This window comes from Pongo abelii, chromosome 18 (assembly GCF_028885655.2).
Source record: "Pongo abelii isolate AG06213 chromosome 18, NHGRI_mPonAbe1-v2.0_pri, whole genome shotgun sequence".
Lineage (NCBI taxonomy): Eukaryota > Metazoa > Chordata > Mammalia > Primates > Hominidae > Pongo > Pongo abelii.
This window is the reverse complement of record NC_072003.2, coordinates 46,744,753-46,770,045: the sequence shown is the minus strand read 5'-3', so window position 1 is coordinate 46,770,045 and position 25,293 is coordinate 46,744,753. Positions and strand designations below refer to the sequence as shown.

Sequence of the window (25,293 nt, the reverse complement as noted above, 5' to 3'; positions counted from 1 at the left end):
TTTTAATAACAGCCATTCTGACTGGTGTAACAATATATCATTGTGGTTTTAATTTGCATTTCTCTGATGATTAGTGATGTTGAGCATTCTTTCACATGCTTGTTGGCCATTTGTATAAATTCTGCAATTTGATTTACAAAACTTCTACAGCTAACTCTACCTGATGGTGAAAGAAAAACTGAATGCTCCCTCTCAAAACAAAAATGTCTGCTCTCGCCATGACTAACATAGTACTGGAAGTTCTACGTGGTAAAATAGGGCAAGAAAAGGAAATAAAAAGAATATAGCTTAGAAAGGTAGAAATGAAACTGTCTCTTTGCAGATGACATATGCTATGATTTGAATGTGGTTTGTTTGATCCTGCCAAGTCTCATGTTGAAATCTGATCCCCAGTGTTGGAGGTGGGGCAGGGTGGGAGGTGTCAGGATCCTGGAGGCAGATCCCTCATGAATGGATTGGTGTCATTCCCATGGGATTGAGTGAGTTCTTAGTCTGAGTTCCCGTGAGAACTGGTTGTTGAAAAGAACCTGGCACCCACTATTCCCTCTCTTGTCATGTGATTTCTATACTCCGGCTCCACTTAGCCTTCTGTCCTGAGCTTCTTGTATATACAGCCTGCAAAACTGTGAGCCAAATAAACCTTTTTTCTTTATAGACTACCCAGGCTCCAGATTGGAGGCTTTGTTAGCATGCCTCACCCACTTGGAAAGAGCAAAATAACGTGCAGACATTTATGCTGTAAACTTTTATCCAAGAAGAAACACGGAAACTCAACAGAAAAAATGAAAGAAACTTCAGACACTTTGAAAGCTGTGGGTGGCAACCTACATGGTGAGTCAGGTGAAAATCTGTCTCCAGGGTGTGAAAGGGGGGAGACTGCCTCCGTGATAACACACTCACACTGGGGAGCTGGGCAATCCATGCCACAGAGGAATGTCTCAACCCTACCAAGCACTGGTGCTGATTTGATGAGCCACAAGGAGCATATGAGAAGTGATGGCTCATGCCTGTAATCCCAGAACTTTGGGAGGCTGAAGGGGGTGGATTACCTGAGGTCAAGAGTTCAAGACCAGCCTGGTCAACATGGCGAAACCCTGTCTCTACTAAAAATACAAAAATTAGCTGGGTGTGGTGGTGCATGCCTGTAATCTCAGCTACTCAGGAGGCTGAGGCAGGAGAATCGCTTGGACTCAGGAGGTGGAGGTTGCAGTGAGCCAAGATCACACCACTACAATCCAGCTTGGGCAACAGAGCAAGACTCCACATATAAAAGAAAAAAAAATTGTTTTGCGCGCACTCCCACACCCTAGCAGGGATGGAGGGAAGCCATTGCTGATCCTACTTCATAAGGGACCTCGCAGAATTCTGCCAGGTAACTCAGACAGTGGTCACAGGTTGGAAGAAGCTGCCAACTAAAATAAGCAATCTAATCTACTGCGGGTATAAACCCCATTGATCAGAAATAAGAGGTGAGCAGGAAGCAGGCTTTTGCCACAGAGGCAGGTGCTGGGAGCCCCTGCTTTGCAGGCAAACTGGGAGGGGTGTGGCCTGGAAGCCTTGGTCTTTGTCTTGGGCAGGAAGACTTACAACCGGGGGCAGTTTTGCATGCTGAGGGCAGACTGCCTAGGAGCCAGGTGTTGCCAGAAGTCTGTGAGTGTGAGACCCAATGTGTTAAGAAAGTGAGAGCTGGGTGGGTCTCACTGCTGCCTGTTACCCCTCTCCCCTCCCTGAGGATTCTTTTATGCCACAGAGGCAGTTCTGCTCCTCCGTGGAGCATTACCCCAGTGGCCAGGAAACTGCCCTCGGATCACCACTGGGGTTACAGCCTGAGACCACACCTGGTGAGCCAGAGTGAGGACTTGCCTGATCCAGGCCCCACAGGCTATGCCCCTAGCCTAACACCACAGACAGGGACTTTAGGGAGTTCCATGACCCTGCCCATTGCCTGGGATATGAGTGTTTCCCCAGGGTAACATAAACCAAGTATAAATCCCCAAGGCCACCACTGCAGCTGGCTCTCTCCTGCTAGTGCCACTTCACTGTGAATCCTACTGCTCCTCTGAATTTGTCTATCCTGTGCAGCTGTCTCAAGCCAGTCTGGTACTGGGGGCTGTTTACAAGGGATCTAGTGATGAGAAGACACAAGGGTTGAAGGTACTTGAGCAGAACAAACTTCTGCAATGGGTACGCATCCAGTATGGCGCCCACTACTACAGCTTAGGACCAGGCAGAAAGGGAAGGGACCATGGCCTCAACAAGTCCCTAAATTGTAGTTGGAGGTCAACTGACACAGCCCTCTACAATGTCTGCTAACATAATAACACGGTGCTCAGGAAGGAGAAAACTTTTGCATGACCTCAGCTAACACTATTACTCACACCACTCAGGCTGCTCAGGAGGCCTTGGGCCTGTTCATGTACCCAGTACATTACTACTACATCTGACAATTGAGAAAGCCACTGCACTAAGGCTACTTACAACCAATGAAATCTTACAGAGTCCATGCTACTCCCCTACTGCCACCATCAGAGTTGGTGCTTGAACCTGCCCTTATGAGATGAGAGGACAGGTCAGCCTTGCCCAGCTCCACCCAACATCACCCACCTCTGGAGCTAAGAGTGGGGACCAAACCATTACACATCCCGCAGACCTGCCCATAGCCTGAAGCACTAAAGAGCTTCTCCAGATGGTTGACTACAGATGCTAGTAACCAATTCACCTCAGAAGAAAGAAACAAAATCACAAATAAATAGTCACATCCCAAATAGAGTGTTACAGGGAGAGGGCTGGAGTCCATTGGAGAATTCACTGGAAGAATCCACAACAGGCACACAAAAGAAAGTAACAAGAAGCTGCAAGAGTATCAAACCCTGAGAGACTTAGTATTCTGTGGAAAGGGTATTCTCTAGCCTTCGACTGCTGGTATCCAAACTCAAGGAGAGCTTCGCTGCCCTCATGAGTCCAAATGCTGGAGTGGGCTGCAATCTGGGGACTTCTTGGGTCCTTGCTCACACAAAGTCCCCTCCCTTTCCCTCTGGTCCTGAGCTGTAGTAGCAGGCAACATACTGGGTGTGCACCCATTGTGATCATTTGTTTTGCTTGAGGACCTTCAGCCCTTGTGTCTTCCCCATGACTATATCCCTTGCCGAGATTCTCCAGCACAGGCCTGGATTGTGGCAGTCTCTGAGGCGGCTAAACCTAGATAAGCAGCCAGATTCACAGTAGTCTGGCCCGCACAGATCACCATTCCCATGGGAACGGGGAGTGCGCCACACAAAGGGAACACCCCTTGGGACAAAAGAAACCAAAGTATGAACCTTGAGTACCACAACTTCCTGCCTGTGGGAAGTTTCTTTCAGCAGAGGAACAGGTGCAGTACTGGGCTCCGTGGGGAAAGACTAAGGTTCTACCCTAGCAGTGGAGGAGCCCCGGTGCTTGTGAAGGGGCTTCTCTCCCTCTTGTTCAACAACGCAGATACAGCTGGGGCTTCTCCCACAGGAGCTCAGTGAGAGTAGACCTACGGAGGACCTTTCTCAAGCACTTTGGGGTGACTGCATCGCCTTGGGAGGAGTGCCCTCTGGGCTCAGGCTTTCATAAGAGATAGAGTTCCACTGTCTCTGGATATGGAATGTCAGTGTTCCTGCAGATGGACAGAGGTGCTTGTCTGATCTAAATATCCAGAATATAGGGATGTGGGGGGGTGGACGACAGGGAGGTTGCTTTCCTGCTGGCCTGGTAGAGAAGCTGAGGTGGCTCCCTCCCCTCCCACAGTGAAGACCTCAGTGCATTTCACTGGGAGCCCCTCACCCCCAGCTGCCTCTGTCAAGGCTGAGACTTTTGTCCACCACTGGGGTACTGCATATACCCACCACCTGCTTCAGCTGCAGCTGGTTTTCACCCATGGGCGCCTCCTACTGGCCTAAAGGCTGAACTATTCTACCCTAGTGAAAAAAAGACTTGGGGAGGAGAGTAGTGCATACTACTGGGGAACAAGATAAGCTTCCTGAGACCTCTGCCACTCTGGCCCCACAGGAGACAGTGAACCTTCCCACACACTAAGTACACTGCTACTAAAACTAGCGCCTGAGAAAGCCATCACACACAGATTCTCTATAACCAAGAAACTCAACAGAGACTTTGCCACTGAAAGCACCCAGAGCTGAAGCTAGGTGATTACAAATTAAAGTCACATCCTTAACGGAGGAAAAAAAAAGAACCCAGTCAAATCAAAAGTAAATTCAATAATAATAAGAAGAAATAGTTTATCCAGATGGGAAGAAACCAGAAAAATTCTGGCAATATGAAAAAACAGTTTTATTTACAATACCACCCCCTCCCCAATACATACTAACTCTCCAGCAAGGGATCCAAAACAAAATTAAATCTTTGAAATACCAGATAAAGAAGTCAAAATATTCATTATAAAGTTACTCAATGAGATCCAAGAGAAAGTTAAAAACCAATATAAAGAAATAAAAAAATACAGGATATGAATGAAATTTTCTAGAGAGGTCGATATTAAAAAAAAAAAAACAACAGAACTTCTGGAAGTGAAGGACTCATTTAGGGAGTTACAAAATGTAGTGGAAATTTTTAACAACAGACTAGATCAAGTAGAAGAAAGAATTTCAGAGTCTGAAGGCAAGGCTTTTAAATTAAACCAGTCAGACAAAAATTAAGAAAAAAGAATACAAAGAAACAAACAAAATCTCCAAGAAACACGGGACCATGTAAATTAAAACATCCAAATCTAAGAATCAAAGATGTTCCTCAGGGAGAAGAAAAAGCAAAAAGTTTAGAAAACCTACTTCAAGGAATAATTGAGAAAAACTTTCCTAATCTTGCTAGAGATTTAGACATCCAAATACCAGAAGCTCAAAAAACTCCTGGGAGATTCACTGAAAAAAGGAGCTCACGAAGGCATATGGTCATCAGGCTATCTAAAGCCAATGCAAAGGCAAGAATTCTAAGAGCAGTGCAGTGAGATAAAAGCATCAAATAAATGATAAAGGAAAAACTATCAGACTAACTTCTCAGCTGAAATCTTGTGAGGCAGAAGGGATTCAGGTCCTATCTTTAGTCTCCTCAAACAGAAGAACTGTCAGACAAGAATTCTACATAGAGCCAAACTAAGTTTAAGAAATGAAGGCAAAATAAAGACTTTCAAAGAAAAGCAAATGCTGAGGGAATCCGTCACCAGTAGGCCAGCTCTATAAGAAATGCTCAATGGAGTTCTAAACATCTAAATGAAAGGGCTAGGCCAGGCATGGTGGCTCATGCCTGTAATATCAGCACTTTGGGAGGCCAAGGCAGGTGGATCACTTGAGGTCAGAAGTTCAAGACCAGCCTGGTCAACATGGGTGAAACATCGTCTTTACTAAAAATACAGAAATTAGCCGGGCATGGTGGCGTGCACCTGTAAGTCCCAGCTACTTGGGAGGCTGAGGTAGGAGGATCACTTAAGCCTGGGAGGCAGAGGTTGTAGTGAGCCAAGATCATGCCACTGCACTCCAGCTTGGGTGACAGACTGACTCCATCCCAACAAATAAATACATATATAGACACATACATAAATGAAAGGGCTTATAACAATAACACAATAAAGAAAACAAAGCAACTAGGTAACAATCAATATGATGACTGCAAGAGTAGCTCCATATCAATACTATTTTTGAATGTAAATGGTGTAATGCCCCACTTAAAAGATACAGATTGGCTGAATGGATTTTAAAAAACACAGACCAAACATCTGCTGCCTTCAAGAGACCCACCTAACCCATATAAAGATTCTTGTAGAGTCAAGGAAAGATATGGAAAAAAATATATTACACATGAATGGAAACCAAAAGAGAGCAGGAGTAGCTATTTTATATGAGAAAAAAAAGACTTTAAATAAAAAGACAAAGAAAGTCATTATATTATAACAGAACAATTCAACAAGAACATATGATAATTCTGAATACATATGCAGCTAACACTGGAGCACCCATAGTCATCAAACAAATTCTGCTAGACCTAAGAAGAGAGGTAGACAGCAAGACAATAATAGCAGGAGACTTCAACACTTCATTGACAGCACTACATAGATCACTGAGGTAGAATGTCAACAAAGAAACACTGGACATAAACTGGACTCTAGAACAAATGGACCTAACAGACATTCACAGAACATTCTACCTGAAAACTGCAGGGTATACATTCTCATCAGCACATGGAACATTTTCCAAGATAGACCATATAACAGGACACAACACAAATCTCAATAAATTTAAAAAATTAAAATCATACCAAGTATCTTCTTAGACTATAGCAGAATAAAACTAGAAATTAATTCTAAGGGGAACTCTCAAAACTATACAAATACATGAAAATTAAACCATATGCTCCTGAATGATTTTTGAGTCAACAATAAAATCAAGATGAAATTTTTAAAAATTTTGAAATGAATAATAACAGTGACACAAGTTACCCAAATTCCTGGGATGCAGCAAAAGCAGCGCTATGAGAAAAGTTTGTAATGCTAAATGCCTTCATCAAAAAGACAGAAAGATCAAAGAATGGCAACATAATGTCACACCTCAAGAAACCAGAGAAAAAACAAACCAAACCCAAAGCTAGCAGAAGAAAAACAACAGAGATCAGAGTAGAACTAAATGAAATTGAAACCAAAAGACAATACAAAGGATCAATGAAACAACAGGTTGGTTCTTTGAAAACATAAACAAAAATGACAGACCACTAGCTAATCAAGAAAAGAAGAGAGAAGATTCAAACAAGCTGAATCAGAAATGAAAATGCAGACATTATAACTGATACTGCAGAAATACAAAAGATCATGCAAGACTACTATGAACACTTCTATGTGCACAAGCTAGAAAATCTACAGGAAATGGATAGATTCCTAGAAACACACAACCTCCTAAGCTTGACTCAAAAAGATAAAGAAATCTTGAGCTGATCAGTAATAAGGAGTGAAATTGAATCAGTAACAAAACATCTCCCAACAAGATAAAGACTAGGATCAGACATATTCACAGCTGAATTCTACCAGACATTTCAAAGAACTGGTACCAATCCTAGTAAAACTATTCCAAAAGACAGAGCAAGAGGGACTCCTCCCTCACTCATTCTACAAAGTCGGTATCACCCTGATACCAAAGCAAGGAAAGGACATAACAACAACAAAAAAGAACTACAGACCAACATTCCTAATAAATACAGATGCAAAAAGCCTCAATAAAATACTAGCAAACTGAATCCAACAGCATGTTGAAAAGATAATTCAACCTGATCAACTGGGCTTCATTTCAGGGATACAAGGATGGTTCAACAAATGCAAGTCAATAAATTGATTCATCACAGAAACAGAATTAAAAACAGAAACCATATGATTATTTTAAAAGATGCAGAAAAAGCATTCGATAAAATCCAGCATCCCTTCATGATAAAAACCCTGAACAAACTAGACACAGAAGAAATATACCTTAAAATTACAAAAGCCAAAATAAGACAAATCCACAGCCAACATCATATTGAATAGGGAGAAGGTGAAAGCCTTTCCCCTAAGAACTAGAACAAGACAAGAATGCCTGCTTTCATCACTTCTATTCAACATAGCACTGGAAGTCCTAGCCAGAGCAATCAGGCAAAAGAAAGAAATAAAGGGCATGTAAATTGAAAAAGAGGAAGTCAAACTATCTCTGTTTATATCTCTGATTTTATACCTAGAAAACTCTAAAGACTCCTCTAAAAGACTCCCAGATTTTATAAATTCAGTAATGTCTCAGGTTACAAAATCAAAGTACACAAATCCACAGCACTGCTATGTATCAATAACAAACAAGCTGAGAATCAAATCAATAACTCAATCCCATTTACAACAGTTGCGAAGAAAAAAAAAGAACTACACAACAGTGACGAAAGAAATCAAAGATGACACAAATGGAAAAACATGCCATGCTCAGGGATTGGAAGAATCAATATTGTGAAACTGACAATACTGCCCAAAGCAATCTATAGATTCAATGCAACTCCTATCAAAATACTAAGGTCATTTTTTCACAGATTTAGAAAAAAACAATCCTAAGGTTCATATGCAACCAAAAACCATCCTGAATAGTCAAAGTAATCCAAAGCAAAAAGAAGAAATCTGGAGACATCACATCACCTGACTTAAAATTATACTACAAGGCTATAGTAACTAAAACAGTGCAAAAATAGACACACAAAGCCTCTCCCAACATGGCGGCCTCAACAATACCAGTTTCCAGCGTGACCCATTATTGACCTTCAAGAACTAAGCAAAAAAGAATAAGAAGGGGAAGACTATCTCCCTAACAGACTTTCTGGCTAAGGATGTGGGGACTGGTGGAGGAAGCACCTATGTTTCCAAACCAGTCAGCTGGGCTGATGAAACAGATGACCTGGAAGGAGATACTTCAACAACTTGGAACAGTAATGATGAAGATGTGTATAAAGCACCTCCAATTGACCGTTCCATCCTTCCCACTGCTCCAGGGGCTGCTTGGGAACCCAATATCGACTGGAGCCATCTTCCCAAATTGTCACCCTACATTGCTTTTCTAGGGAACCTACCCTATGATGTGACAGAACAGTGCATTAAGGAATTCTTTAGAAGACTAAATATCAGTGCAGTGCGTTTACCACATGAACCCAGCAATCCAGAGAAGTTGAAAGGTTTTGGTTATGCTGAATTTGAGGACCTGGATTCCCTGTTCAGTGCCCTGAGTCTCAATGAAGAATCTCTAGGTAACAGGAGAACTCAAGTGGACGTTGCTGATCAAGCATAGGATAAAGACAGGAATGATCGTTCTTCTGGCTGTGATAGAAATTGGGATTATGACAAAACAGATACAGACTGGAGGGCTCGTCCTGCCACAGACAGCTTTGATGACTACTCACCTAGAAGAGGTGATGATAGCTTTGGAGACAAGTATCGAGATAGTTATGATTCAGACTGGTATTGTGATGAGTATTGGGATGGCCCACGCAGGGATATGGATTGATATGGCGGCTGGGATTGCTATGATGACCAAGGCAGCAGAGACTATGATAGAGGCTATGATTTCCAGATAGGCAATGGCAGAAAAGCATTTGGCAGTGGGTACCACAGGGATGATGTCTACAGAGGAGGTGGGGACTGTGATGAAGACTGATCCAACAGACGGGATGATAGGTCGTAGAGCTCCAGAGATGATTACTCTTGGGATGATTATAGGCGTGATGATAGAGGTCCTCCCCAAAGACCCAAACTGAATCTAAAGCCTCAGAGTACTCCTAAGGAAGATGATTCCTCTGCTAGTACCTCCCAGTCCAGTCGAGCTGCTTCTATCTTTGGAGGGACAAAGCTCATTGACACAGCTGCTAGAGAAAGAGAAGTAGAACAGCTACAGAAGGAACAAGAGAAGTTGCAGCGTCAGCTGGATGAGCCAAAACTAGAACGATGTCCTCGGGAGAGACACCCAAGCTGGCAAAGTGAAGAAACTCAGGAACAGGAATGGTCGAGGACAGGAAGTGAGTCATCACAGACCGGGACCTCTGCCACATCTGGCAGAAATGCACGAAGGAGAGTGAGAAGTCTCTAGAAAATGAAACACTCAATAAAGAGGAAGACTGTCACTCTCCAACTTCTGAAACTCCCAAACCTGATCAGCCCCTAAAGGTAATGCCAGCCCCTCCACCAAAGGAGAATGCTTGGGTGAAGTGAAGTTCTAACCTTCCTGCTCTATCACAGAGCTCAGATACAGAGCAGCAATCCCTACAAGCGGTGGGGGAAAAGTAGCTCCAGCTCAACCATCTGAGGAAGGACCAGCAAGGAAAGATGAAAATAAAGTAGATGGGATGAATGTACCCAAAGGCCAAACTGGGAACTCTAGCCATGGTCCAGGAGACAGAGGGAACAAAGACCACTGGACAGAGTCAGATAGGAAAGATGGCAAAAAGGATCAAGAGTCCAGATCTGCACCTGAGCCAAAGAAACCCGAGGAAACTCTAGCTTCCAAGTTCGGTTCTGCAAGCGAGTATGCTGCTGTCTCCGTTGATGGTGAAAATGAAAATGAGGGAGAAGATTACACCGAATAGACCTCGACATCCTGTGCTTTCTCCTACTTTCTCTGCACCCTGGAACATTCGAGAGCAAATCAAACCTCTATCCAGACAAGACAAAATAAAGCTCACCATCTCCTGGAAAGAAAAAAAAAAAAAAAAAAAAAGACACACAGACCAATGGAACAGAATAAACAGCCCAGAAATAAGCCAAATACCTAAAACCAACTCATCTTTAGCAAAGCACATAAAAACACACACTGGGGAAAGAACACTCCATTCAATAAATGGTGCTGGGAAAATTGAACAACAACATGCAAAGAATGAAACTGGATTCCTATCTTTCACTATATACAAAAATTAACTCAAGATGGATTAAAGACGTAAGTCTAAAACCTGAAACCATAAAAATTCTAGAAGAAAACCTGGAAAAACTCTTCTGGACATTGGCCTAGGCAAAGAACTTATGACTAAGACCCCAAAAGCAAATGTAACAAAAACTTGTAAATGACATGTAACTGAACTACCAGTGGATCCAGCAATCCCACTACAGGGTATCTACAGAGTCCATAAGGAACGCAAGCAAATCAGCAAGAAAGGAAAAATCCCATTAAAAAGTGGGCAAATGACAAGAACAGACATTTCTCAAAAGATATACAAATGGCCAACCAACATGAAAAAAATGCCACTAATGTCAGTAATCATCAGGGAAATGCATATTAAAACCACAGTGAGATACCACCTTACCCCAGCCAGAATTACCGTTATTAAAAAGTCAAAAAACAACAGATGTTGGTGTGGATGCAGTGAAAAGGGAACATTTATACACTATTGATGGGAATGAAAGTTAGTATGATATTTATGAAAGACAGTATGGAAATTTCTCCAAGAACTAAAAGTAGATCTACCATCCAATCCAGCAATCCCACTACTGGGTATCTACCAAAGGAAAAAAAGTCATCATATAAAAAAGATACCTGCATGTCTATTTTTATCACAGCATAATTCAAAATTATAAAGACATGGAATCAACTTAAGTGCCTATCAACCCATAAGTGGATTAAAAAAAAATGTGACATACACACACACACACACACACACCATGGATTGCTACTCAGCCAAAAAAAAAAAAAAAAAAAAAGAATGAAATAATGTCTTTTGCAGCAATGTGGATGCAATTGGGGGCCTTATCCTAGGTGAAGTATCTCAGGAATGAAAAACCAAATGCCACATCTTCTCCCTTGCAAGTGGGAGCTAAATGAAGGGTACACAAAGGCATACAGAATGGTATAGGGGACACTGGAGACTCAGAAGATGGGAGGGTGAGAGGGGGCTGAGGGATAAATAATTACCTACTGAGTACGATGTACATTATTTGGGTGATGGGTACCCTTAACGTCCAGACTTCCTCAGTATAAAATTCATCCATGTAACCAAAAACCATTTGTATCCCTAAATAGAAATACAATTTAAAAAAGAAAAAGAAAAACAGAAAGTAGGGTCCAAATATTAAGAAAGAATGTTAAACCTACTCTGTGCTCTAGAAATGGAACAACAAAGTCTGAATGACAGCACATCTTTTTACAGCATGGTTTCCTGAATATTTTAAGCCCACTGGTAAGACCTGATGCTCAGAAAAAAATGATTCCCTTGAAAATATTACTACTTATTGACAATATACCTGGTCATCCAAGAGCTCTAATGGAGATGCACAAGGAGATTTAATGTTTTCATTTCTACTAACACAACATTCATTCTGCAGTCCATGGATCAAGGATTAATTTTACTTTCAAGTTTTATTATTTAAGAAATGTCTTGCAAGGCAACAGCTGCCATAGATAGTGATTCTTCTGACGGATTTGAGCAAAGTAAATTGAAAATCAGGGAAGGACTCGCCATTCTAGATGCCACTAAGAACATTCAAGATTCATGAGAGAAGTCAAAATATCAATATTAACAGGAGTTTGGAAGAAGCTGATTCCAAATGTCATGGATAAGTGTGAGGAGTTCAAGACTTCAATGGAAGAAGAGTGAGCAGATGTGGTGGAAATAGCAAAAGAACTAGAATTAGAAGTGGACCATAAAATGAGACTAAATTCCTGTAAACTCATGATAAAACTTGAATGGACGAGGAATTGATTCTTACGGATGAGCAAAGAAAGTGGTTCTTGAGATGAAATTTACTCCTGGTAAACAGCTGTGAATATTATTGAGTTGACAACAAAGGATTTAGAATACTTCTCATACTTAGCTGATAAAGCAGTGGCAGGGTTTGGGAGGACTGAGTCCGATTTTGAGAGAAGTTCTAATGTGGGTATAATGCTATCAAACAGCATCATGTGTTACAGAGAAATCTATTGTGAAAGGAAGAGTCCTTCAATGTGGCAAACTTCACTGTTGTCTTATTTTGAGAAATTGTCACAGCCATTCCAATCTTCAGCAACCACCAGCCTGATCAGTCAGCAGCCATCAAGACCGGGGCAAGACCTTCCATCAGCAAGAAGTTTACAACTCACTGAAGGTTCCGATGACTGTTAGCATTTTTAAGCAATAATGTATTTTTAACTAAGGCAAAGTCCTTTTTCCAAGATGGACACCCACAATGACAAAACCACATCACTGGAGGGTGCTGATCCCACCCTGCTGATTCTCAACTCAAAAGAGGCTGGAGGAGGCAGAAGCTGCATCTCTTTTTGTTCAGCGATTTGTTGCTTTTGTCTACCAGTGCAGGAAATCCTTTAAGATAAAAAATAAAATACTGCTGAACAACCTGTGGACAGCTAGCTATGTGGACAAAGTGGGGAATGGCCACATCTCTACTGGGAGGTCCTTTCTCTTGGGCTGGCCCATGGCGAACTTCGTGGCCACATTTTGGGCTCTGAAGATTACCAGCTGTGGGTCACTTCTGGCATGAAAAAGGCCCCACGTCCACTCATTGGGCACAAGCATTCTTACAGAATTAAAATGAGCCATCCTCAAGCCATTATGCTCCTGCCACAGGGATAGGGAACTCCATCTCTCCTTCCATCTTTCAGGAGCCCTTCTTTTGGCAGGGGTCTAACACTTGCCAGGACAACCTGTGCATGACTCTACCAGCCTTAAAGCTAGGTCAGCTCTTCAGCTCTTTGGAGCTTCTCTCACAGATGTTTGTGAGAATGACAACATACCCACCCCTCTCTGGATATGCCTTTTTAAAAAGCAACCAAAAAGGGCCACTCAACAGAAGGTATCTTCAGAAAACTGGCAAATATAAAATCATATCGAGCCCTAAAGGAGAAACTAAATTCTGGAGATAAAGTGAACTCGGACAATTTGAGTCCATTCTTCTGGAAACATCATTCTTAAATGAAAGAATATCCAAGGAACTATATTTTCATCCAATCTCTATGATGAATGCCTTGGTGTATTCATCAAGGGAATGAAGAGGAGAAAATAATTGCTATCCAGAGGCTTTTAGACCAGCTGCCAAAAGCCAATGTTGTTCTCTTGAGATACCTTTTTGGAGTGTACACATTGAACATTCCTCATCCAATCAGATAAAAGCTTATAATTTATCAGCATGTATAGCCCCAAGCATTCTTCAGCTGTCCACTTCCTGCAGCTCAAAACTAGAAAATGCATTCACAAAAAGTCCAGTGTGATGACTCTGATTTTAAAAAAGAGAATTCACAAAAAAGGTTTCTCTTGTACAATTTCTCATTGAAAACTGCCTCATGAGATTTGGAAAAGACATTACTTCCCTCTTTCGGAAGAACTCAGAGTTGTGATAATAGCCAGAAGACTTCAGTGAAAACAGAGCAACCTCTTTAATCCAAGCCAGTGAGAGTCATGGTGGTTTACAAGAAAATCACAACTGTAGAATGATGCCCAGGCCCATCTGGAATGGGTCCACCCAGCTACCTGCCCACTGTTTTTTAAGTCACTGAAGAGTCAAATCTCCATAGTCATATTTCACTCTTCCTTTTCTTTCATTTCCTAAAGTATTCCACTGAGAACAATTTTCCCAAAATGTTTGCAGAATTTTGCTGAATTTGGATTAAATCCTCAGGTTCTTTCCAAAAATAAGTAAATTTCTTGGCAAAAGAATGAACATGTGGCACCTTAAACTAAGACAACCACCATGGATCATGTTTTTAAATCACTTGTTTTTAGTTGAACACCGAATGAGCACCTTCCAACATCCCAGCTCATCCCATTTTCCTTTTCCTTATACCATACATAAATATTTGCAAAAATATTCCCACAAAATATATCTTCTATCTGTCCATCCCTATCATATCGTATTATTACTTTTCAATTGATATAAAATAAATATATATTTTTTTGGAGTAAAAAAGAATTCTATACTTTTAACTCTTACATATAGGTCTTTGATCTATTTCATATTAATTTTTGTATATGGTGTGAAATAGGGGTCCAGATTCATTCCTCTGCATGTGGACATCCAGCTGTCCCAGCACTATTTGTTGACAACTATCCTTTCACCCTGAATTGTCTTTGCACATTCGTGAAAATCGATTGATTACAGATGTGTGGGTTTATTTCTGTACTCTTAATTCTGTTTCACCGATCTCCTTGTCCTTATGCCAGAACCACACTTTTATTTATTGTAGCTTTGTAGTAAGTTTTGAAATTGAAAAGTGTGAGTCCAATTTTGTTCTTTTTCGAGGTTGTTTTGGCTAGTCTGTTTCCTTAACCTTTCCATGTGCATTTTAGAATCAGCTCATCAATTTCTGCAAAGATAGTTGGATTTTTTACATAGATTACATAAACATAGGATGTCTTTCCATTTATTTAGGTCTCCTTTAATATCTCTCAACATTTCTTTGTAGTTTTCAATATACAAGTACAAGAACCTATACAAGTCTCACACTTCTTTTGTGAATCCCCTCTACTTTTAAGATGAGGAAACAAGCCCAGAGCGGCTTTAAAATCCATTCTTACTTCTGCTCTTTGGTGAAAACTTTGTACCCTACTAGAATCTATGCTGACCATTTTACCCTGATTTTTCAAGAATAATTGAGCCAATAATCTGGATTTAAGATGCTATCCTAATGAATCTAATCTGCAGCCTAGCATATCACTGCTAGTGAAGGTTCCCTGCTAGTGAAGGAAGTACTTGCTTCCACAGGTTAAACAAATTTCATGACAATTCATATGGTACTGTTAGCACACTAATAGCAGCAAGCTCTTTGCAGGTCCAAAATTGTTTTAGAGAGAAATAACAAGGGCTGGAACCTAAAGGAATAAAATCCAAGTGAAAGACCTGTGGTGGTTTAAAGCATGTCTGAAATTCTTTGACACTCCTCCCCATCAAGAGATGGAGTCTAATATCCCCTGCTAGAATATGGGCTGGCCTCAATGACTCTAACAAATAGGATGTGGTAGAATTTACACTGTATGACTTCTGAGCCTAGGTCATAGACAGGAAAACAGCTCCCACCTCTCTGCCTGGGATTCTGGGCCTTGGAACCCAGCCACCATGCTGTGAGGGAGCCCATATGGAAAAACATCACATAGGCCTTCCAGTGGAAAGGTCCTGCCAAGGTCTTAGTCAACACTCAGCTACCTGAGTGACAAAGCCTTCAAGATAAGCCTAGCCCCAGTCACAATGATGACAAACACATTAGAGACCCTGAGCACAAACTGCCTAGCTTAACCCAGTCTACCATCTTAACAATAAATAATAATGTAAGACAATAATAATAAAAGATTGTTGTTGTTTTTATGCCTCTAAGTTTGGGTTTATTTGCAACAATAGGTAACTGGAAAAAAGCCTAAGTCAGATTGCAAACTGTACCATGTACCCAGAACAAATACGCCAATTACAATTTTGCATACTGTAAAATAGTAACCAAATTACGGTAGTATCTGAACAAGAATTTTAGAGCCTTAGACCCTAAGGGTTAGAAAAGCCTCTTGGGGTTGTATATTTGGACTGTTTGGGTAAAAACATTCATTGTTAACTTGCTTTCTTCCTTAAGCATGTGTTCCCGATGACCCAGGAGCTCCCTTAGGCCCCAATGCACAAAAACTTACATTCAGTTAACCCAGTAATACCATAAAACTTCCTCCTAGAGTGTGAGGTACATATTTTATTAAATATTTACAGTATTTTGAAATGTCAAGAGAAAATAACTTATTCAAAAGGCGAATACATATGAAATTCAGTACTTAGAAAAACAATGTAGCCAGCCCAAGGTTCTGTCTTTAATGGTACAAAAAAACAGCTATGGGATGAATTTGGAAATTGTCATCTAAATGTGGCATTTTAAAAGAAACAAGGCTGGGCATGGTGGCTCATGCCTGTAATCCCAGCACTTTGGGAGGCCAAGGTGGGAAAGATCACTTGAGGTCAGGAGCTCAAGACCAGCCTGGCCAACATGGCGAAACCCTGTATCTACTACAAATACAAAAATTATCCAGGCTTGGTAGCACATGCCTGTAATCCCAGCTACTAGAGAGGCTGAGGCAGGAGACTTGCCTGAACCCGGGAGCAGAGGTTGCAGTGATCCAAGATCGCACCACTGCACTCCAGCCAGAGCAACAGAGCGAGACTCTGTCTCAAAAAAACAAAAACAAACAAAAAACAGAAACAAATACTGTATCTGAACTAGAGTAAAATTCACAAATATGTTAATTTATTATCCACTAGTTATTCAAATCTCTGGCAACAGCAAGCTATTTAGAAACCCAAACACAATCATAACATGATCTTACGTTTTAATGGCAATTTCTATTGTTGGCAATATATATTGTTGTAAGAAATTTAAAATATTTTAATGGTACAAGACACTCTCAGGAAGCTAAATTATTCTATTATTAGCTATTGAACATATTAATAGTAGATGACTAATATCAATAGAACGTTTACTGATTTGATTATTGCAAGATGGTACCTTAACATCTTTATTCTAATATTCACTGAAGAGAGCTAAAATAAAGCAACATTTGTTTGGGGGATAGTGATTTGTTGCATAAATCAAAGCTTTTATAGAAAAGATAGGTCTGTCTATTTAATTTCACACCTACCATGGAATTCACAAAAGTAACTGGCAGGCATGAGAACTAAATTCACAATCTTCTGCTCATTAACACTGTTTTAAATCCCTGAGCTACTAATCATATTTCCTAGAAGAACAAGGACTTCACAGTACTAAGGTTTCAAAAAATATTCGTGAATTGTTCAGTATGGCAAAGATACATAAAATGAAGCAGAATGGTTGGACAGTAGCTTCTATCATAGTTCGATGATGAAAATATCAAAAATGACTTAAGAAGACTAAGTAGTTACTCTAAGTAATAAGCACCATATGGAATAAAAGGGTCACTGAAAGCCTCTTAAACTGAGTAAAGTGATGCTATGATTGTTATTTATCTGGTATTTTAGTGATGGTTTTATTAGAAAAGTGAAGAGAATAGAACATAAAACCACTTTAAAAAGCTAAAAGTCAGGAGTCTGGCAAGACGGCCAAATAGGAACAGCTCTGGTCTGCAGCTCCCAGCAAGACCAATGCAGAAGGCAGGTGATTTCTGCATTTCCAACTGAGGTATCCGGCTCATCTCACTGGGACTGGTTAGATAGTGGGTGCAGCCCACAGAGAGTGAGCTGAAGCAGGGTGGGGCGTCGCCTCTCCCAGGAAATGCAAGGCTTCAGGGAACTCCCTCCCCTAGCCAAAGGAAGCAGTGAGGGACTCTGCTGTGAGGAACGGTACACTCTGGCCCAGCTACACTTTTCCCACAGTCTTCACAATGCACAGACCAGGAGATTCCCTTAGGTGCCTACACCACCAGGGCCCTGGGTTTCAAGCACAAAACTGGGTGGCCATTTGGGAAGACACCGAGCTAGCTGCAGGAGATTTTTTTCATACCCCAGTGGCACCTGGAACGCCAGGGAGACAGAACCGTTCACTCCCCTGGAAAGGGGGCTGAAGCCAGGGCACCAAGTGGTCTAGCTCAGCAGATCCCACCCCCATAGAGCCCAGCAAGCTAAGATCCACTGGCTTGAAATTCTCGTTGCCAGCACAGCAGTCTGAAGTTGACCTGGGACGCTCCAGCTTGGTGGGGAAAGGGGCGTTCACCATTACTGAGGCTTGAGTAGGTGGTTTTCCCCTCACAGTGTAAACAAAGTCATGGGGAAGTTCCAACTGGGCGGAGCCCACTGCAGCTCAGCAAAGCTGCTGTAGCCAGACTGCCTCTCTAGATTCCTCCTCTCTGGGTAGGGCATCTCTGAAAAAAAGGCAGCAGCCACAGTCAGGGGCTTATACATAAAACTTCCATCTCCCTGGGACAGGGGGAAGGGGCAGCTGTGGGCGCAGCTTCAGCAGACTTAAAGGTCCCTTCTTGCCAGCTGTGAAGAGAGCAGTGGAATTCGAGTCTGCTAAGGGTCAGACTGCCTCCTCAAGTGGGTTCCTGACACCTGTGTCTCCTGACTGGGAGACATTTCCCAGCAGGGGCCGACAGACATCTCATACAGGAGAGATCCAGCTGGCATCTGGCGGGTGCTCCTCTGGGACAAAGCTTCCAGAGGAAGAAACAGGTGGCAATCTTTGCCGTTCTGCAGCCTCCGCTGGTGATACCCAGGCAAACAGGGTCTGGAGTGGACCTCCAGCAAAGTCCAGAAGACCTGTGGCAGACGGCCGTGACTGTTAGAAGCAAAACTAATAAACAGAAAGGAATAGCATCAATATCTTAACAAAAAGGATGTCCACTCAGAGACCCCATCCGAAGGTCACCAACATCAAAGACTAAAGGTAGATAAATCCACGAACAGGGGGAGAAACCAGTGCAAAAAGGCTGAAAATTCCAAAAACCATTAGCCTCTTCTCCTCCAAAGGATCACAACTCCTTGCCAGCAAGGGAACAAAACTGGATGGAGAATGAGTTTGATGAACTGACAGAAGTAGGCTTCAGAATGTGGGTAATAACAAACTCCTCTGAGCTAAAGGAGCATGTTCTAACCAAATGCAAGGAAGCTAACAACTTTGAAAACAGGTTAGATGAATTGCTAACTAGAATAACCGGCTTAGAGAAGAACATAAATGACCTGACGAAACTGAAAAACACAGCACGAGAACTTCATGACACATACACAAGTATCAAGAGCTGACTCGATCAAGCGGAAGAAAGGATATCAGAGATTGAAGATCAACTTAATGAAATAAAGCGAGAAGACAAGATTAGAGAAAAAATAATGAAAATGAATGAACAAAGCCTCCAAAAAATACAGGACTATGTGGAAAGACCAAACCTATGTTTGGTTGGTGTACCTGAAAGTGATGGGGAGAACGGAACCAGGCTGGAAAACACTCTTCGAGATATTATCCAGGAGAACTTCCCCAACCTAGCAAGACTGACCAAATTCAAATTCAGGAAATACAAAGAACACCACAAAGATACTCCTTGAGAAGAACAACCCCAAGACACATAATTGTCAGACTCACCAAGGTTGAAATGAAGGAAAAAATGTTAAGGGCAGCCAGAGAGAAAGGTTGGGTTACCCACAAAGGGAAGCCCATCAGACTAACAGCAGATCTCTGCAGAAACCCTACACACCAGAAGAGAGTGGGGACCAATATTCAACATTCTTTGTTTTTTGGTGTGTGTGTGTGTGTGTGTGTGTGTGTTTTGAGATGGGGTCTTTGTCACAGTGACACAATCTCGGCTCACTGCAAACTCTGCCTCTTGATTTCAATGGGTTCAAGCAATTCTCTGCCTCAGCCTCCCGAATTGCTGGGATTACAGGCACCCGCCACCACACCCGGCTAATTTTTGTATCTTTAGTAGAGACAAGATATCACCATCTTGGCCAGGCTGGTCTCGAACTCCTAACCTTGTGATCCACCTGCCTTGACTTCCCAAAGTGCTGGGATTACAGGTGTGAGCCACCACGGCCTCAACATTCTTAAAGAAAAGAATTTTAAACTCAGAATTTCATATCCAGCCAAACTAAGCTTCATAAGCAAAGGAGAAATAAAATCCTTTACAGACAAGCAAATTCTGAGAGATTTTGTCACCACCAGGCCTGCCTTACAAGAGCTCCTCAAGGAATCACTAAATATGGAAAGGAAAAACCAATACCAGCCACTGCAAAAACATGCCAAATGGTAAACACCATCGACACTATGAAGAAACTGCATGAAGTAACGGGCAAAACAACCAGCTAACATCATAATGACAGGATCCAATTCTCACATACCAATATTAACCTTACATGTAAATGGGCTAAATGCCCCAATTAGAAAACAGAGACTGGAAAACTGGATAAAGAGTAAAGACCCATCAGTTGCTGTATTCAGGAGATCCATCTCATGTGTAAAGACACATAGGCTCAAAATGAAGGGATGGAGGAGTATTTACCAAGCAAATGGAAAGAAAAAAAAAAAGCAGGGGTTGCAATCCTAGTCTCTGATAAAACAGACTTTAAATCAACAAAGATCAAGAGAGACAAAGAACGCCATTACATAATGGTAAAGGGATCAATGCAACAAGAAGAGCTAACTATCCTACTATATCTATATGTGCACCCAATACAGGAGCACCCAGATTCATAAAGCAAGTCCTTAGAGACCTACAAAGAGACTTACACTCCCACACAATAATAGTGGAAGACTTTAACACCCGACTGTCAATATTAGACAGATAACGAGACAGAAAATTAACAAGGATATTCAGGACTTGAACTTAGCTCTGGACCAAGTGGACCTATAGACATCTACAAAACCCTCCCCCTCAAATCAACAGAATATACATTCTTCTCAGCACCACATCGCACTTATTCTAAAACTGACCACATAATTGGAAGTAAAATACTCCTCAGCAAATGTAAAAGAATGGAAATCATAACAAACTGTCTCTCAAACCACAGTGCAATCAAATTAGAACTCAGGATTAAGAAACTCACTCAAAACCACAAAACTACATGGAAACTGAACAACCTGCTCCTGAATGACTGCTGGTTAAATAACGAAATGAAGGCAGAAATAAATAAGTTCTTTGAAACTAACGAGAACAAAGACACAATGTACCAGAATCTCTGGGACACAGCTAAAGCAGTGTTTAGAGGAAAATTTATAGCACTAAATGCCCACAGGAGAAAGTGGGAAAGATCTAAAATCGACACCCTAACATCACAATTAAAAGAACTAGAGAAGCAAGAGCAAACAAATTCAAAAGCTAGCAGAAGGCAAGAAATAACTAAGATCAGAGCAGAACTGAAGGAGATAGAGACACAAAAAACCCTTCAAAAAAATCAAGGAATCCAAGAGCTGGTTTTTCGAAAAGATTAACAAAATAGACCACTACCAAGACTAATAAAGAAGAAAAGAGAGAAGAATCAAATAGACACAATAAAAAATGATAAAGGAGATATCATCACTGACCTCACAGAAATAGAAATTACCATCAGAGAATACTATAAACACCTCTACGCAAATAAACTAGAAAATATAGAAGAAATGGATAAATTCCTGGACACATACACCCTCCCAAGACTAAACCAGGAAGAAGTCGAATCCCTGAATAGACTGATAACAAGTTCTGAAATTGAGGTAGTAATTAATAGCCTACCAATCAAAAAAAGCCCAGGGCCAGATGGATTCACACCTGAATTCTACCAGAGGTACAAAGTGGAGCTGGTACCATTCCTTCTGAAAGTATTCCAAACAACAGAAAAGAGGGACTCCTCCCTAACTCACTTTATGAGGCCAGGATCATCCTGGTAACAGCCAATAACCAATAAAAGCCTACCAACCAACAAAAGCCCAGGACAAAATGGATTCACAGCTTAGAAGGGATGTACTCAGTGTGGCAAGGAAAGGAAGAGCCAGTCACTTCAGCTGAGGCCCTAGTGAGCACCAAGGCAACACTCAGATTACGCTCTGTTCTCTCTCTGACTCCTGGTACAGATGACTGTATAGCACAGAGAAAGGAGAGTGGCAGAGAAAGTGTCAGACTACAGAGGGAAGTGTAAGTACTTACGGCAAGTATTACTATGTATTAATTCAAGCTGTCTGAAATTATGAGAACAGCTTCAGGATATAACAAGGATACTGCACTAAGCAGTAAAGAATAGATCCAATTAATCCCAAATAGTTCTGGGGTATCCTATAGCAGAGACAGACTAAGAGGTGTGACTTGATCCCAGGCTAGTAGCAGCTCTACATTCCACTACACAGGCCTAAGCACAGAAAGATACTGGCCGCCCACTACCACAGCCATCACTACCTCCGTGAGCACATGGAGTTCAATTCTCTCGCAGTTTCAAAAAGTATCCTCTGGACATCAGAGGTGATAGATTCAAAACAGGCTTGTGAAGACCTGACCTTGGAAAATTTCAAATAAAAAATTAAGGTTAAAGTTCTTTTGGGGAATTTTAAAGTGTTATACCATGGACAAGTAGAACATCAATGTCAAATAAAGTATAAAATCCATCATCCAAACTTAAACGACAAACTTCATCTCTCATCCATTTGAACAAAATCGGCCTACTACAATTAACATTAATTTTGCATGCAAACGACGGCAAAAAAAAATCACATAATGATTTTTCAAGCCTTCAAATAAAAACCTTAATGAATCAATTTAAAGACTGGCACCTCAGTTATAGGAATACAAGTTGGAGCCTGTTTTGTCACCAGGGACCTTCTGACATCCTCACTTTCTAGCGTCAGTAGTAACTTTTATTTAAGGTTCTTTCTGAGTTTACTACAGTTTAGCATTTTTTTTTTCTTTCTTTTTGTGATAGAGTCTCATTCTGTCACCCAGGCTGGAGTGCAGTGGCATGATCTGGGCTCACTGCAACCTCCACTTCCCAGGTTCAAGAGATTCTCCTGCCCCAGCTTCCCGAGTAGCTGGGATTACAGACGCATGCCACCATGCCAGGCTAATTTTTGTATTTTTTTTAAGTAGAGACAGGGTGTCACCATGTTGGTCAGGTCAGTCTCAAACCCCCAGTGTCAGGTGATCTGCCCACCTCAGCCTCCCAAAGTGTTGGATTACAGGTGTGAGCCACTGCACCTGGCCTACTACAGTTTCTATAAACAGAAAAACTTCTAGTCCAAATATTTCACGCTGAAAATATGGCAACGGGGTCAGACTGACATATATTAAAGGCTTATTAAAAAACAATGAAGATATCTGATAATCATATGTACTGAAAAGGTAAATTTTAAAAATCATCTTATCTAATCAGATCAAATTTCTTATAATTTGAGTGATAATCTAGAATGTTGAGAACTTAATTTGGATGAGGGCCGAATTATAACATCATCTATCTAATTTTAGTACTTGCCAGAATCTGTTTAATGTCTGAAATGAGCTTTACCACAAATTATTCCTCTACTTCACTGACTTTTTCATTGATTGATACTATTCTGGTCTATACTGTAAAAATTCCTCACATGAATCACAAAACCTATAGAAAAAGGTTTCCATGTTAGTTAAGGATTAATCTGAAAGTCCTTTTAATTTAAATATTTTTTATTTTTTATTAAAATGTTCTTAAATGTGTAAGTACACTAGCATTCTAGTTCTTATGCTAGGCATTCAAATCCTTTATATATACTATCACAACAATGACAACAACTATTATAACAATGACAAAGTAGAAATTATTATCTTTATTTTACAGATGAGAAAACTGAATCATAAAAAGGTCACATAACTTGCTGAGTGTTACACAGCTAGTGATCTGCAGCTGGTTTTGGGTTTACTAAATATCTTATGTCAACTTATTTTTGTGTGTGTGATTAATCTATCACAAAATAGAGAACACTTTGGATTCCTCTTAACCAGTGTTTTCTAGAGTGTTTCTTTTTTTCTTTTTTTTTTTTGAGACGGAGTCGTGCTCTGTCACCCAGGCTGGAGTGCAGTGGCACGATCTTGGTTCACTGCAACCTCTGCCTCCTGGGTTCAAGCCATTCTCCTGCCTCAGCCTCCCCAGTTGCTGGGATTACAGGCACACACCACCATGCCCAGCTACTTTTTGTATTTTTAGTAAAGACGGGGTTTCACCATGTTGGCCACGCTGGTCTTAAACTCCTGGCCTCGTGATCTGCCCACCTTGGCCTCCCAAAGTGCTGGGATTACAGGTGTGAGCCACCATGCCCAGCCTCTAGGCTGTTTCTTTACTTCATTTAAGTCCCAATAATCCAAACTGACAGTGATAACTTTTAGCTTAAATTCTTACATCTTTTAGTGCAACGCGGATAGGACTTATTGAACTATATTATTTTGTTATTAAAATATGATCTTCTAGGCATAAAACTAGGATTTAGGAAAGGTACAATCAGTCACTAAAGCTATTTCCTTAACGCTAAGGATTAAAAGAAATTCATAAACTACTAACATCAGTTATCAGCTATTGTTGCTTATTCAAACGCACTAAACCACAACTCAAGATGTTGATCACAGACCTTACTGATGACAATGAATGTTAAGTTTTACGTGAACAGTGTAAGCATCCGTGGTCAGGATAAAAATCAGCACTATAATATCAAAGGAAATTTTATATTCAGTGCATATAAAACTGGTGTTTGAAAATTTTAACGTACTTGACATTTCAAATGAGGTAATTTCAAAGAGGAAAAAGAAAATGACTTGGTTGAGCAGAAAGGCCAAGCTATGGATTAATGATGAAGGCTGATATGCACGTACTGACACCTTGGGAGGTTGGGAAAGACACCTACTTCTTTCTTGCATCTGTTTATGGGCATTGAGGATGGGCTCTTTTGTGTTACTTTTAAGTGACTTCCATATGCATCATAGGTAGAAAACAATTGCTGCAAATTAACATATGAATCACAGTTCCAATCTAATGCTTCAGTATTTCTTCATATTCAAATTCCATACATTTAATTTAAAAAAAAAAACCTCAGAAATCAGCAAATTACCTCGAATGTAGCTCTGTGCTGCCATTATTATATTTGCTTCCTCTTTCCCAGACACCAAAGTCAGGCACACGGTAAACTCTTTCCACACAAAATACAAGGTTTTGAATAAAAGAGACCTAAAAGAGAAAGAAATGAAACATAAGGACATACTCAATAATAGGACATAGGCTGGGTACGGTGGCTCACACCTGTAATCCCAGCACTTTGGGAGGCTGAGGGGAGGGATTACCTGAGGTTGGGAGTTTGAGACCAGCATGACCAACATGCAGAAACCCGTCTCTACTAAAAAATACAAAAATTAGGGATCCGTTCCAAGATGGCCGAATACGAACAGCTC

General features: G+C 41.0%; 1 protein-coding gene and 1 pseudogene across 11 annotated transcripts in view; one reads left to right on the top strand and one right to left on the bottom strand.

The window, feature by feature from the left end:
• The window catches only part of PHKB (phosphorylase kinase regulatory subunit beta), a 238,738-nt gene that overhangs the window by 121,408 nt on the left and 92,037 nt on the right, over positions 1-25,293 (bottom strand). For all 11 annotated transcript variants that reach the window (XM_054533204.2, XM_054533198.2, XM_024233087.3 and 8 more), the window contains 1 exon segment: positions 24,957-25,072. In XM_054533204.2, the coding sequence (XP_054389179.1) occupies positions 24,957-25,072 (116 nt within the window).
• On the top strand, positions 783-10,326 carry LOC103892664 (eukaryotic translation initiation factor 4B-like; annotated as a pseudogene).